Consider the following 13,071-nt stretch of genomic DNA (forward strand, 5'->3'; position numbering starts at 1 on the left):
AACAAGGTTATAACGCTTAGGATCCCTATAGATAGGAAATGAGTTAGGAGAGAGGAAAAAGGACAAAATAGAAGAAATAGAATAAAATCCCTCATAAATTAAAATCCCCTTCTTAAGGAAGAGTTATTCCTTGATCTTTGGCTTCATAATTCTTCCCAGCAGCCTCTGACAAGGGAGACAGTCATTTGAAAGTGGGCTGACTCCATCTTCCCACTAGAAACAATAAAAGCTCAACTGGTTGTAGGTAAGTAAGCACAAATCCTGCCATTGCATAATCAAGTGTGTGGGTGGAGTGTTCACAATGAACAGTTTGAAAGGCAGTTCTCTGAAGCATCCAAACCCCAACATCACATGGAATTCAGATATATATATATGTATATATATATATATATATATATACATATATATATATATGGCTTTTGATATCCATGGTAACCAGGCAGGCTTCATCCTTAAAGAGAAAGAACAGTATTTCCATTGGATTATTCAGTGACCTGAAAAAGCAAAGACAAGTAAGCAATCCTTACTACTTGCTCCTTCTCACTAAGATATTTTGGAATTTGGCTTTCAGTTCCAAACAGATCCAACTTGCTACCACAGACCTGAGTACGAATGGCACCTTCCTGACACTCTTCTGTACCAACACCACTTTTACTACCTTGAAATGCTACTGCTACAGGTGCTATATGAAAATTTCAAGGAGAAAAGGCAGATCAAACAAGACCATTTCTCGTACAGACAGTAGAGAGGCACAGAGAAAGGATCAAAGTTGGATTTCCTATATTTCTTTACCCAAAATTCAGTAAACATTTCAGGTAAAACATCAAGTATTAAACAAAGATTTTTTTTAGGTTAATGTACTCTATCGAACACACTCAGGTGACAACAAAGCTTATTGGGCAAAATTCATAACTTCTTTCCTGCTACCTTTTTCTTAAGTTCCAGCCATAAAATTTATAAAGTGGAAATTTGTGTGCGTGCGTGGGGTGGGGGGTGGGGAGGGGGGGTTAGGGGTAGAAGTCTTAAATACCCACCAAATTCCAATTATAATACACTCAAAGCTTGATATTTTCCCCCTGTGAGTGCTGGCAGACACATATCAGTATGTAATATCTTAGGGTTCACTTTCTCATGCATGTACTCAACTAATATTTACTAAGCAGTGACCATGCCAGGCACTACACTGGTCAGACAATAGTGAACAAAACAGACATGGTCCCTGCCCTGACCCATGTCCTGGATCTTAGGCTCAACTCTCACTAACAGTAGGTGAACCATTTATTTCTCTGGCCTCAATTCCCTCATTTGACCAATGGTAACATGAGATAACATTACTATCTTACATTTATTTCAGAGAGACCTTCATAAAGTATCTCATGAGCGCCTCACAAGTATCCTGAGAGTTTGGCAAGACAGGCATCACTGACCTCAGAGGTCCTTTTCAGATCTAGCACTCCATGATTCTACAAGCATTTCCTGAGGACAGGCTTCTAACACAGAGAAAAGCACCTGACTATCTTTTCCAAAATTTCCATTGGAGCTTCAGAAGTCCTAAAGGATATCACCTCAGACAATTTCTTAGGTGAAAGAATTAACAACTGTGTTCTTTGTTCAACACAGCTACACTCACCCTGAAAGATTCAAGAACGTATTAATCAAGAAAACATGAGGTGGTGGGTTTACCATCAGAGGAGGGTGGTGTGGTCCCAAGTGGTGTGGCTGGGGTTGTCGGAGCAGGACTGACAGGGGTTGTCACCAAGCCCATCTCTGGATGACTCTGAAAGAGAACAGAAGCAGGTAAGAAAAGACATAACCTAGTTCTGAGTAGCCTCCCCACAACAGTCTTTCTGGTATTCCTGGCGTCATAATTAGATGGAATGCTCACTGAGGAGGGACCGCTTCTGCATTGAGTTCCCGTGAGAATGTGATTCCTGTTGATGCTTGCTAAATTCTAGTAAGAAGCTCTGTGGGCAAGTTTTCTTTAAGCAACTAAGTTCCCATTACATAAGTTTTCTGCAGAACCATGCAAATAAAAAACTGGGGTAAACAAATACCTGAGATTATTCTACCAAAAAGAGGGCATCTACAGTCCTCACTGAATCTGGGAAAGGACTCCTCTCATCAGATCAACCTAAAACACATACATAGACTGTCTCGATGACCACACAGTTGACGAATAAGTACAGGCGAAGCAAGTGGATAAGAGATGTTATAAAAAGAGCTAGCAGACAGCAGTCTCCCTGTTCCACAACCAATAAGAGTGTACAGTGTGGAAGCAGAGACATGGGGGAGACATCCACTGGGACCCAAACAGATGACTCCTCTGTCCCTGACCTTCCTTAGCCACCTCTGTCACATTAGCTCTTGAGAATTAAGCTGAGTGGCAGCTATTCCCTTCTCCTCCCCAACAGCTTTTCCAGCCTTTCACCTTCCTCATCCCTCCTTTAACATCAGTGACAGACACCAGACAGCAGACAAACATAATGAGAATGGTGGATAAAATCTCTCATGTTCTCAGTCTTGATAAATAATAAGTGTCCTCATAGGCAGAGCCTAAACCAGCACACTACTTTTTAAGCATGGCCTCATTTTGTTGTTGTTGTTAAATAAAACTCCATCAGTGATTCCATCCGTACACATCTGCCCTTTGAGACAGAAAAAAGCATAAACATAAACAAACGTTCTTTTAAAAGAAACCTGCATACATATTTTAAACATTCTGACTCTAAGATACAAACACTTTATCTATTTTTAAAGACAGCTTTCATGGCCAGCACTTGAGCTCCTGGCCTGTTTTAGTCCCTCTCTACCAACTACTGAAGACATCCCAAGCTAGGAAGTGACCTAGCACTCAGGATCCTGTGACTTCCTGCTTTCAATATGCATAGACCATTTTTTCTCCTAACAGCTAGCCTTATGCTAGATACGATACTTTTTACTTCTGTACTCGGGAAATTGGTGAAATAATAAGACAAGTGACTTGGCCTCTTTTATCTCTAGTTGCAATTCCACGGTGGTTTAGGAAGCAGAAAGCCTGACATAAAAATCCATATGGGAATTGCCAGTGAGCAAAATGAAGTAATCTCAACTTGTCTGGGTTAACAGAATCAGTAAACTGGTCAAATGAATTAGTAGACTGGTCAAAACCATTAACTTTGCATACTATCAGACCCGCTTCAGCACTAGATGGAAACATACATAATTGAGGACAACCCGATACAGAGGCAACTAATGCAACTCTTTGTTACTACCACTTACCAACACAAAGCAGGGGTTAAACGGGCAGAGCCAGCAAGGCTTTTCAATGGAGTGAATCTGTATGAAATTCAGGGAGAAGAAGGATTGGAGTTTTTAATATAACCAACCTGGGCTAACACTGTGATGAAGTTGCGATTTAAATGAACAGCTTCATAAAGTGCCAGAAGGATGGCCTCATTGGTTCTAAAGAAAGAAAACAAAGAGAACAAACTGGAGAGGCTCTTACAGTGGAAGAGTTAAAACACTATGACCAACAAGATAAAATTTCACCCAAGTTCCTCATTATCAATCCCTTTGAGTTTCTAATGTTCCCTTTATTTCCTTGTTGGGTTTATGTAAAGGGTATATAGGCAAGGAGTCAGGGCTTTAATTTTAATTCCTTAGGACTAGTTCTTATTCCCTTCATTCCCTACTTTCCTTCTCATTTTTCTACCCCAATTCAGTTAAGTCCTTAACTGGCTCAGACACCTAGCCCCCCTTCATTTCATTCCAGAGACAGCTGAGAACCATTTTTCAGCTTCTTAGGGCTCAACAGACATGTCCAAAGGAGTGGTTTCTAAGGGTCCATTATTGTTTACAACCCAAGAAACATCTGATAAATCACCATAAAAGTTTGAATCCATAAAAGATTAACAAGAGGTAACGTTTCACACTCCTATCCAGCCAGATAGCCCACCCTAGAGTTCAAGTCACCGCACAAGAATGTCAGCCACTTACTGTACTGAGATTTTCTCATGGGCATCTGCTATGAACATGCTGCCCACCTGTGGAAGGAAAGAGGAATTGCAGATTTATAGCAGGGAAATGTGAAAGGGGCTCTGTGCCGGTGAAGCCTTTAAACCAGTGAAAGGACAAGCTGCTTGCAGCCTGAGGGAACAGGGAACTGGCCCACCCATCCTACAGACGAAAACCAGCCCACTTTAAAGATCTTCAAAGAATCACAAGAACTCCACTAAATTGTCTTTCCTCAAGGGGCCTTAAAACGAACAATCAGGACTTTGGTCCAGCTCTCCTCTTCAATGTGTAAGTTCAGTAACCGCTGACAGCAAGTAAATGGTAACCTAGACCTCCTTGTCACTCTGCATCTTTCCCAAAAGTTGTTTATTTGAAGTCAGAAACTAACTTATAAAGAACACCACAGAAAGCACACTGATTTCATCCAACATAGAGCCATCTTCGGAGGAATATTTGGGTTTCAGACCAGAAATGTCTATGTGAGACCCACTTTCAGATCATAAAATCTTTAGTCTGTGTTGTAGGCAGGGCAGCCAAAGAAGTAAATGGAGTAGGCTATCTCCAATATGTGTGATATCAGAGGCACTGAGAAAGATGCCCATCCCTCTAAAAATACTTTTCCATCTGCCTACTGATGCTCCCAAACTATGCAGCTCAAACTTCCTTTGTTTCATACAAAACTTTTCCTTCCTGGCTAAAAGGCCAGGATCCCTGGGAGCAGTATAATTATATCCAATTCATTTAACCAAATACCAACACAGTGCTCATATTGCTCTGACCTCTGAGAAACTTTATTCACTTATGCTTCAGAGTTAAAGAGCTTATCAGATCCTTTTCTGAGAGTAGACTCTAAGAAAGAAGGGAAGATGACAGGCATTGAGGGGGAAAAGCTGCCTTTTCGGGGATAGATGGATGATTATTTTTTGCAGTGAACTCAAAAACTGTCTTGCCCTACAGCTGATCACTTGAATACTAATGTCCAAGAAGAAAGACTTTCTAAATCTCCCTAGAATCTAAGACCTGAGAGATTTATCTCTTAAAAATTAGTCCCAGCGGGAGCACCTGGGTGGCTCAGTAGGTTAAGTGACAAACTTCGGCTCAGGTCATGATCTCATGGTTCGTGGGTTTGAGCCCCGTGTTGGGCTCTGTGCTGAGCACTTGCTCGGAGCCTGGAGCCTGCTTCAGATTCTGTGTCTCCTTCTCTCTCTGCCCCCTCTCCCCCCCACCTTGTGCTATAAGTCTCATTCTGTCTCTCAAAAATAAATAAATAAATAAATGTAAATTAAAAAATTTTTCTAAACAAAATTAGTCCCAGCCATTCGCAATTATGTGGATAGAACTAGAGGGTATTATGCTAAGCAAAATTAGTCAGTCAGAGAAAGACAAATATCACATGACTTCACTCACATGAGTACTTTAAGATACAAAAACGAGAACATAAGGGAAGGGAAGCAAAAATAATATAAAAACAGAGAGGGGGACAAAAACATAAGAGACTCTTAACTACGGAGAACAGAGGGTTGCTATAGGGGTTGTGGGAGAGGGGTTGGGCTACATGGGTAAGGGGCATTAAGGAATCTACTCCTGAAATCATTGTTGCACTATATGCTAACTCGGATGTAAATTAAAAAATAAAATAAAATAAATAAAATAAAATAAATAAAATAAAATAAAATAAAATGAAATGAAATAAAATAAATATTAGTCCCAGGTTACCTGGCCCAAAATGACTATGGTGCCAAGGTTGAGAAACCTTATTCAGAAGTCTTGCAAAATGGACCAGTAACTTTCCTAAACTATGGACCTCTCAGTCCATTAAATCTTTAGATAAGTGGGTCAAATCCACTGCATCAATCCCTCAACTCCAGGACCAGCTATGAGGGATCAAGTGGCCACAGCAGACAGCCAAGGGACACTCGGGGCTGGGCTAAGATCTAAACTTTCCTATTCAATATTCTGTAGAGTCAGTCCTCAAACATAGCCAGCTCTTCAGGAAGCAAAAGTCTGGCTTAATGTGTACCCTTTTTTAGCTTTTATAAAACTGAATTAATTAATTTGAAAAAAATCAATCCCAGAGCAATCGGAGCTCTCCTTTCCTTATCTCACTTGGATTTGGGAATCAATAAAAGAGATACAGCTCTCAAAAATATCTGTTCTTTGGGACTTCTGGGTGGCTCAGTTGGTTAAGCATCCAACTCTTGATTTCCACTAAGGTCATGATGTCATCGTTCATGGGATAAAGCCCCGCAACAGGCTTCTCACTGACAGCTTAGAGCCTGCTTAGGATTCTCTCTCTCTTTCCTTTTTCTGCCCCTCCCCCTGCTTGCGCCCACCCTCTCTCTCTCCCTCTCTCTCTCTCTCTCAAAGACAAACATTCAAAACTCTGCTCTGAGCCACTCTCCCCTCATCATGCCATCATCTCAAACATTTGAACTTCTAAGTACAGATTTGTCTACCCCTGCAGACACCTTAAGACTGCTGAGCAAGGCAGAAAAAACAAGTCGGACTTACCATATTTGTTAAAGCAGAGAAAAAACCACTCTGGTGTTCTTCTTCCTTGTCTTTATATTGCCTGAACAAAAATAACTAAATTCAACTTTAGTATTATTTATCAAGTATGTCTCCATCCTTGGCATTCTAGATAATCAGGGCAGGGCACTCTTTGAATTCAGTGACTCCAGAAAACAAAAGCATTATGACAATGTAGCCACTCCAGTCTCCCCTGCAAGCTAAGAGGCATGCATGCCTCTGCTCTTGAGGCGGAATGTATCAAAATGCCTGGCTACTTTGGGAGAGAGGCAGAAAGCAAGCTGCAAACGTGTGAAACTGCTCTAACATATGGCTGATCCAGTTATTTCCCAAACAGACTATTACTTGAAAAGTGTAACAGTGAAATTACTTTAAGGCTGTAGAGTGAAAATCTTGTTTGTTTCTGAAGGAAGAGGAGGGAAATCTGTGAGCTAAACTATTTGTGGAGATGGGGCAGATTTGAAATTCCACATCCAATTGTGTGTGAGCAAAGTCTGGAGAGGAACAAGAAAGATACTGCCTGGCCCTTGCCAGGATTAGGAACACTTCTGGTTTCCATTCACTGAATACCAGATCCTTCTTCATCCAAAGCAAAAGGGAAAACAAGCATCAATGAAGAGAGCCCTCAGAAAAGACAGGGACTCTGGGAAGCTGCGGTTGATTCCTGATGAAAAAGAAGTATCCACCAAACTAGAGCTAATTCAATATGTTTTCTCCTTTTATTTATTTTTTAAGTGTACAAAAAAGTGGTGCTTCGCAACCTTTTTTACATAGAAAATTACTTGTATGATACATCGTGCTAAATGGAAGAGCCTCCTTGTGGCTGGAAAACAAGTTAAAATACCCTGCAATAAAATACCAAAGGTTGCAAAAAAAAAAAAAAAAAAAAAATGTGTCTAATTGCTTAAATAAAAGATGACACTAACCTGGTGGCTACTTTCCCCCTGGTATTAGAAACAACTCCTGCTGGGGCACCTGGGTGGTTCGTCAGTTAAGCGTCTGAATGTTGGGTCTCAACTCAGGTCACGATCTCATGGTTTGTGAGTTTGAGCCCCATGTCAGGCTCTGGACTGAAGTGCAGAGCCTGCTTAGGATTCTCTCTCTTTCCCACTCTGCCCCTCCCTTGCTCATGCTCTGTCTCTCAAAAAGAAGGAAGGAAGGAAGGAAGGAAGGAAGGAAGGAAGGAAGGAAGGAAGGAAGGAAGGAAGGAAGGGAGGAAGGGAGGGAGGAAGGGAGGGAAAGAGAAAGAGGGAAAGAAAGAAAGAAAGAAAGGAAGGAAGGAAGGAAGGAAGGAAGGAAGGAAGGAAGGAAGGAAAGAAAGAAAGAAAGAAAGAAAGAAAGAAAGAAAGAAAGAAAGAAAGAAAGAAAAAAGAAACCACCTTTGCTAAGCCCATCAAGCTGAGCTTAGAGCAAATATGTCTACCAGAAGCTAAATCTAAGAATACTCTTCTAGGATAGGTAAGGGAAATTCACCCAAGCACTGGAGCAAACCTGTTCTCTACTCAACCAATTCAAACGAAAATTAGACCCTTCCCTTCTGGAACAGTGGACTTACCTATTATACTCAGATAAAGCCTGGGCAATCACAAGTCCCATTCCCTAGAAAGAAAAAGGATAGCACAGGTGAAATAAGGGGCTGGTGGTGATGCCAGGCCAGGGAAAACATTAAATACAGTCCTGGGGTCCAGATTTTCCTGATCTAACTATCTTAATGTTACTTTAATAGAGTAACAAGGGGGTGGGGGGCACAAAACAGACCAGCCCAGATCACTGACAATTTCACTGGGATCATTTTCACCTCAAAAGATAAGACAAAGTTAGAATCTTCAAACAAAAAGCTCTCATGTCTCTAAAACAGTCACAGTAAGAGCGACAATGAGTCTCACGCTAAATGAAGGTGCTTAGAGACAAGCCACTCTCTTTCAGGCCACAGGAAAACAGGAAGTTACCAGGAAGATGCATCCATTTTCTTATCCACTTTCCCTTTAGAACCCGCTAATAAACAGGACACAAAGATCAAGTAAGGCCATGGGATGAATCATGTGTGCTTTTTTTTTCATAAGATAAATTAGAAGAATGAAGAGGGCAATATGCCTGACACCTGGTCATCTTCTTCCTCCCTTAGTCAGAGATCAGATATTCGATCCCAAATTTTCAAGGACACATGTAACAGATACAGAGACCATCCTCCATGCTTCAGCTTCACCAAGTTGGGCTGCAAATGCCATCTAGCTAGTTCTACAAGAAGGGATCTCCCATCAGTTAGTCTTCTAAGCCTCGGTGTGTCTTTTTTTTTTTTATTTCATCTTTACTGACATACAAAATTGTAAGATATCTAAAGTATATACATCGTGGTGATTTGATATATCATCTAAGCCTTCTTATTCTTGGGAATGTAACTTACTGACTCTATAGGATCATCAACCTCAGCACACTGTAACATGAAACATAACCAACCATTTCATCATGATTAGCAAACAAACGTCTCTTCATACCTTCCTTCCATGATGAGAAGATTAAAGACAATAAAATAGTCACACTGATGCTCTAAAAGGAAAAGACCAATTCCCTCTTTATAGCCAGATGAAATTAACACAACAGCTCTCTGCTCTCTGTTCTAAATATCAAGTACTTAAACAAACATAAGTACTTAAAACAACATACAAGGATCTAGATACTCACATTGAGCGTAGCCTCATCATCCACGATAGACAGCTTCACAATATAAGGATTCACAGACTGTTAAACAAGAGAAGAGATTCAAGGTGAGTTGACTTAGTTAACAACCCATTAGTTATTTAACAAAGTGTTAACAAAAATGGTTCTATAAGACCCTCTCTCTATAGTGATGCTCCTAATACCCAAATCAAACCCATTCTGCCAACTGACTCCCCCCATTTCCAGTAAATCTCTCAGTGTGCATGGGCAATCGCCACACACACACACACACACACACACACACACCCCAGTTCTGTTCTACTTGCATTTTCCTCTAGGCTGGATCGGTCCAGGCCTATGTCTACCACTTCTCCCATCTTTCCATCTTATTTATTTCTAAGAAGTGAACACTCCACAAAACTCATTTCGTCCTATCCTACCAATAATCTGAGTCCATAGGGACAGCAGTCTTGGGGGAACATAAAAGCTTCTTTGCCATAAGGCACAGATGTATAAGTTGTTAACTTACAGTCTCATCCCAAAGGCTCCCTAACCATTCCACAAACTATATGCAAGGACTGATTCACCCACCCGTAAAACAAAGCCACCTTGGGGGTGGAAAGTGGCAGCTGCTTAACAGCCAGAGAGGCCATTTATGGATCTGATACCCAAATAACACTGCAGGGGAACTGAAAAAAAAAGATGTAATTACCCAAACTACAATCTGGTCAGAACACTGGGATTTAATGATTGTCCCATCACTTACAACATTGGAAGATTTCTTGAGTCTTCCCAGACCCAATCTCAGCTGGGCAGCATATGGAAATGGACATATATTTAAACTCATTATGCAGTTGGGCCATATCCTACCAGTGGAATGAGAGCAAATGACCTGCTCACCTTAAAAACATCCCACACAAGGGATGTAAGGAAAGACCTCACCTAGATCAGCCACCAATTTTAACCCAAGGGAAGCAAAGAACAATACTGGTAGTTTCTACAGCACCCAAGAAAACTCATCACTGAGAAACTTGGAAACCCCCCACATAGACTTTATTTCATCAAGTTTCTGAGGGTATCTTTTGAATGTCAACTGGGAATAGAAAAAGAGACAGCAGTTTTACTTTCTTAAGAGCCCAAATGTTTACAATGTTTTCTACAACACAACCCAAGGAGGTAAAATCCACTCCATTTGCCACTTGATCTGAAAGAGGAAGGCTCTCTACACTGCTTCCTATAACCAGTAGTCAAATCCTGCTGATGCTGCAGATGTCAGACAAGGTCCAATGCAAGTGGGTCCTTGGAAAAGAAATTGGCAGTAGGCTGACTTAGAGATGCCACAATGAAGAGAACAACACTAGAAGGAACAGGTCACTGTTTCTTGGCATAATCTTTAAAACGTCCTTGTCACTCACTGTCCCAAAAGTCCAGTTTTCGGTAATAATAAAAATCATCTGATTACCAAGAACAACCTATCTTTAGCAGTTGAGGAAAAGGGAAGGTGGCTAAAAGCAAAGGTTTGGGTTCTAGCTCCTCTACTTACTAATTGTGACAAGTTAGGCACCTTTATTAACCTAAGCTCAACTTCCTCATCTTCAAAATGGGGACAAGATTTTCTTTCTCAGGATTGCCATAAGACTTAAAAATGAATTAAGACATGTAAAATCCTTAGCATAGTATCTAGCATACGGTGAGGGCTACATGATCGGTAACTATGTATTTGCTTCTTCAACATTTTTATCATGTTTGAAGGAAAACTCTTTAAGAAAAAAAAGAAAACGAGAAGGATCAATTTGCAACTGGACAATAAACAAGTTTGTAATTTCTGGGAAACATCATGTCCAACTGGGGACTGAGTCACGTCATTACAGGAGACTGGGCAAACCGAGAAGGCCAGGATCCTAATGCTGTGAAAATTTCTATTCTACCAGATACTGATTTTCCTTAACACTATATGCCTGTTGTGCTGGTCACGTTTTTTAAACTGAAAGCAATCTACTTCTCATCCACAAGACAGAATTACAAACTCTGTGAGCCTATACAGGATCACTCTAATAGGGTTCTGCCTTTATTTGATCTAAACCATACCCATCATTTTTCATTGGCTTTTGCGGGGGGGGGGGGGGTGCCTCTTCTATCCCCTTAGATGAAATAACAAAAATGGAATGCACTATTTCAGGTGAAGAAGAATTATTTACATTTACTACATGATGTCTTTTCCATCACTTCCATTCCTTAAGTCCAACAACCTTATCTGCCTTCTCTGCGTTTAGGTGGGTGCCCAGTCTCCCTGGAGCCCTCTGCACCTTGCTAAAAGGTTGCAACTTTCCCCATCCATCATGGGATGGATTGTGGTGGTAGCTATAATCTGTCCTCCCCAGCATGCATCCTCTCATACTAGTTTGCATAAAATTTTACCAGCTTTTGGTTTTGCTATGTTCATCTGGAATTCCTCATGTGCCTGTCAAAAACCTTCCTGCTCCATGGTCACTAGGTTTCCTTAATGGTTTCTGGTGAGTGACTTCTATCAAAAGCTGCAAAGCCCAGATAAATTATGCCCACTAGCTTGCCCTTGCCTACTATACTAATTCTTCTGAGGCTTCTGACAGACTAGAGATGCATACCTCACTCCAGAAATATGATTTTCTCTAGTTCCTTGTCCCTGTCTAATTTTTCAGGCCGACATTTCAAAGAGCCCTACTGGGCCGAACCAGGGTTCAGTTCACATTTAGAGAAACCAAGCCATTGCCTCAGATCGGCCTGCATCCAGCAGAATGTTCAGAAAATACTCATTACTGATGATGGCGCTTTCCTATAACGTACAACTCAACTTTCATTAACTATCTCCAGCATTTTTCCTCAGTTACTTCTCTTGCTATTGTAATAAGGCCACAGTGGCTTTTACACATGACAGAGATCAAAATGGCTGCCATGCCAACCCCTCCAGATCACCAGCAAAACAGGTGTTGGTGACACATCACATATTTATTAGTAGCTCCACACACCATTTGTAAGTTACTCCAAGAAAATTAAAGCAATCAACTCCTGGGATCCCTAACACAGTAACATTGCTCCACATATTCCAGTCCCTCTTTAAGTATTCCTTTCTCACAGCCTCCCCTTCTTCCATACTTCTCCTTATAAGAATAAGCTCCAGATTTTGTTACCCATCACTCCTGACTTGACTAAGAGCCATCTCAGAAATCACTAAGTGGGGCACATGGCTGGCTCAGTTGATGAAGCATGTGGCTCTTGATCTCAGTGTTGTGAGTTTGAGCCCCACGCTGGGGTAGAGATTACTTAAAAATAAAAAATTTTAAGGGCGCCTGGGTGGCTCAGTCAGTTAAGTGTCTGACTCTTGATTTCGGCTCAGATCATGGTCTCCCAATCATGAGGATCAAGCCCCACCTCAGTCTCCGTGCTGAACTGAGCATGAAGCCTGCTTAAGATTCTCTCTCCTCTGCTCCTCTCCCCTTCTCCCGTATATACACTCTCTCTCTCTCAAAAATAAACAAACATTTAAGGGGCACCTGGGTGGCTCAGTCAGTTGGGCATCCAACTTCGGCTCAAGTCATGATCTCGTGGTCCGTGGATTTGAGCCGCGTGTTGGGCTCTGTGCTGATAGCTCAGGGCCTGGAGCCTCCTTCAGATTCTGTGTCTCCCTCTCTCTCTGCCCCTCCCCCATTTGTGCTCTATCTCTCGCTCCCTCTCTCTTTCTCTCAAAAATAAACTAAAATAAAAATAAAAAAAATAAATTAAAAATTAAAAATAAAATAAAAATAAATTAAAAATTAACATTTTTAAAAATTAAATTATAAGAAAAGAAATCTTAAAAGAAAATCATTGACTGAGGATCCAGAAGCTCACAAACGAAAAGCCTCCCTCAGCTGG

General features: G+C 41.1%; 1 protein-coding gene across 2 annotated transcripts in view; it reads right to left on the reverse strand.

Annotated features, from left to right (window-relative positions):
- ARMH3 (armadillo like helical domain containing 3) overlaps window positions 1-13,071 on the reverse strand; it is a 171,607-nt gene that overhangs the window by 132,607 nt on the left and 25,929 nt on the right. For both annotated transcript variants that reach the window (XM_058697566.1, XM_058697567.1), the window contains exons 9-14: window positions 9,205-9,261; window positions 8,078-8,121; window positions 6,505-6,565; window positions 3,976-4,022; window positions 3,366-3,441; window positions 1,684-1,777 (exon numbers count right to left, since the gene is read on the reverse strand). In XM_058697566.1, the coding sequence (XP_058553549.1) occupies window positions 1,684-1,777; window positions 3,366-3,441; window positions 3,976-4,022; window positions 6,505-6,565; window positions 8,078-8,121; window positions 9,205-9,261 (379 nt within the window). The remainder of the gene's footprint in view (window positions 1-1,683; window positions 1,778-3,365; window positions 3,442-3,975; window positions 4,023-6,504; window positions 6,566-8,077; window positions 8,122-9,204; window positions 9,262-13,071) is intronic.

Source organism: Neofelis nebulosa, chromosome 13, assembly GCF_028018385.1.
Source record: "Neofelis nebulosa isolate mNeoNeb1 chromosome 13, mNeoNeb1.pri, whole genome shotgun sequence".
Taxonomy (NCBI): Eukaryota; Metazoa; Chordata; class Mammalia; order Carnivora; family Felidae; genus Neofelis; species Neofelis nebulosa.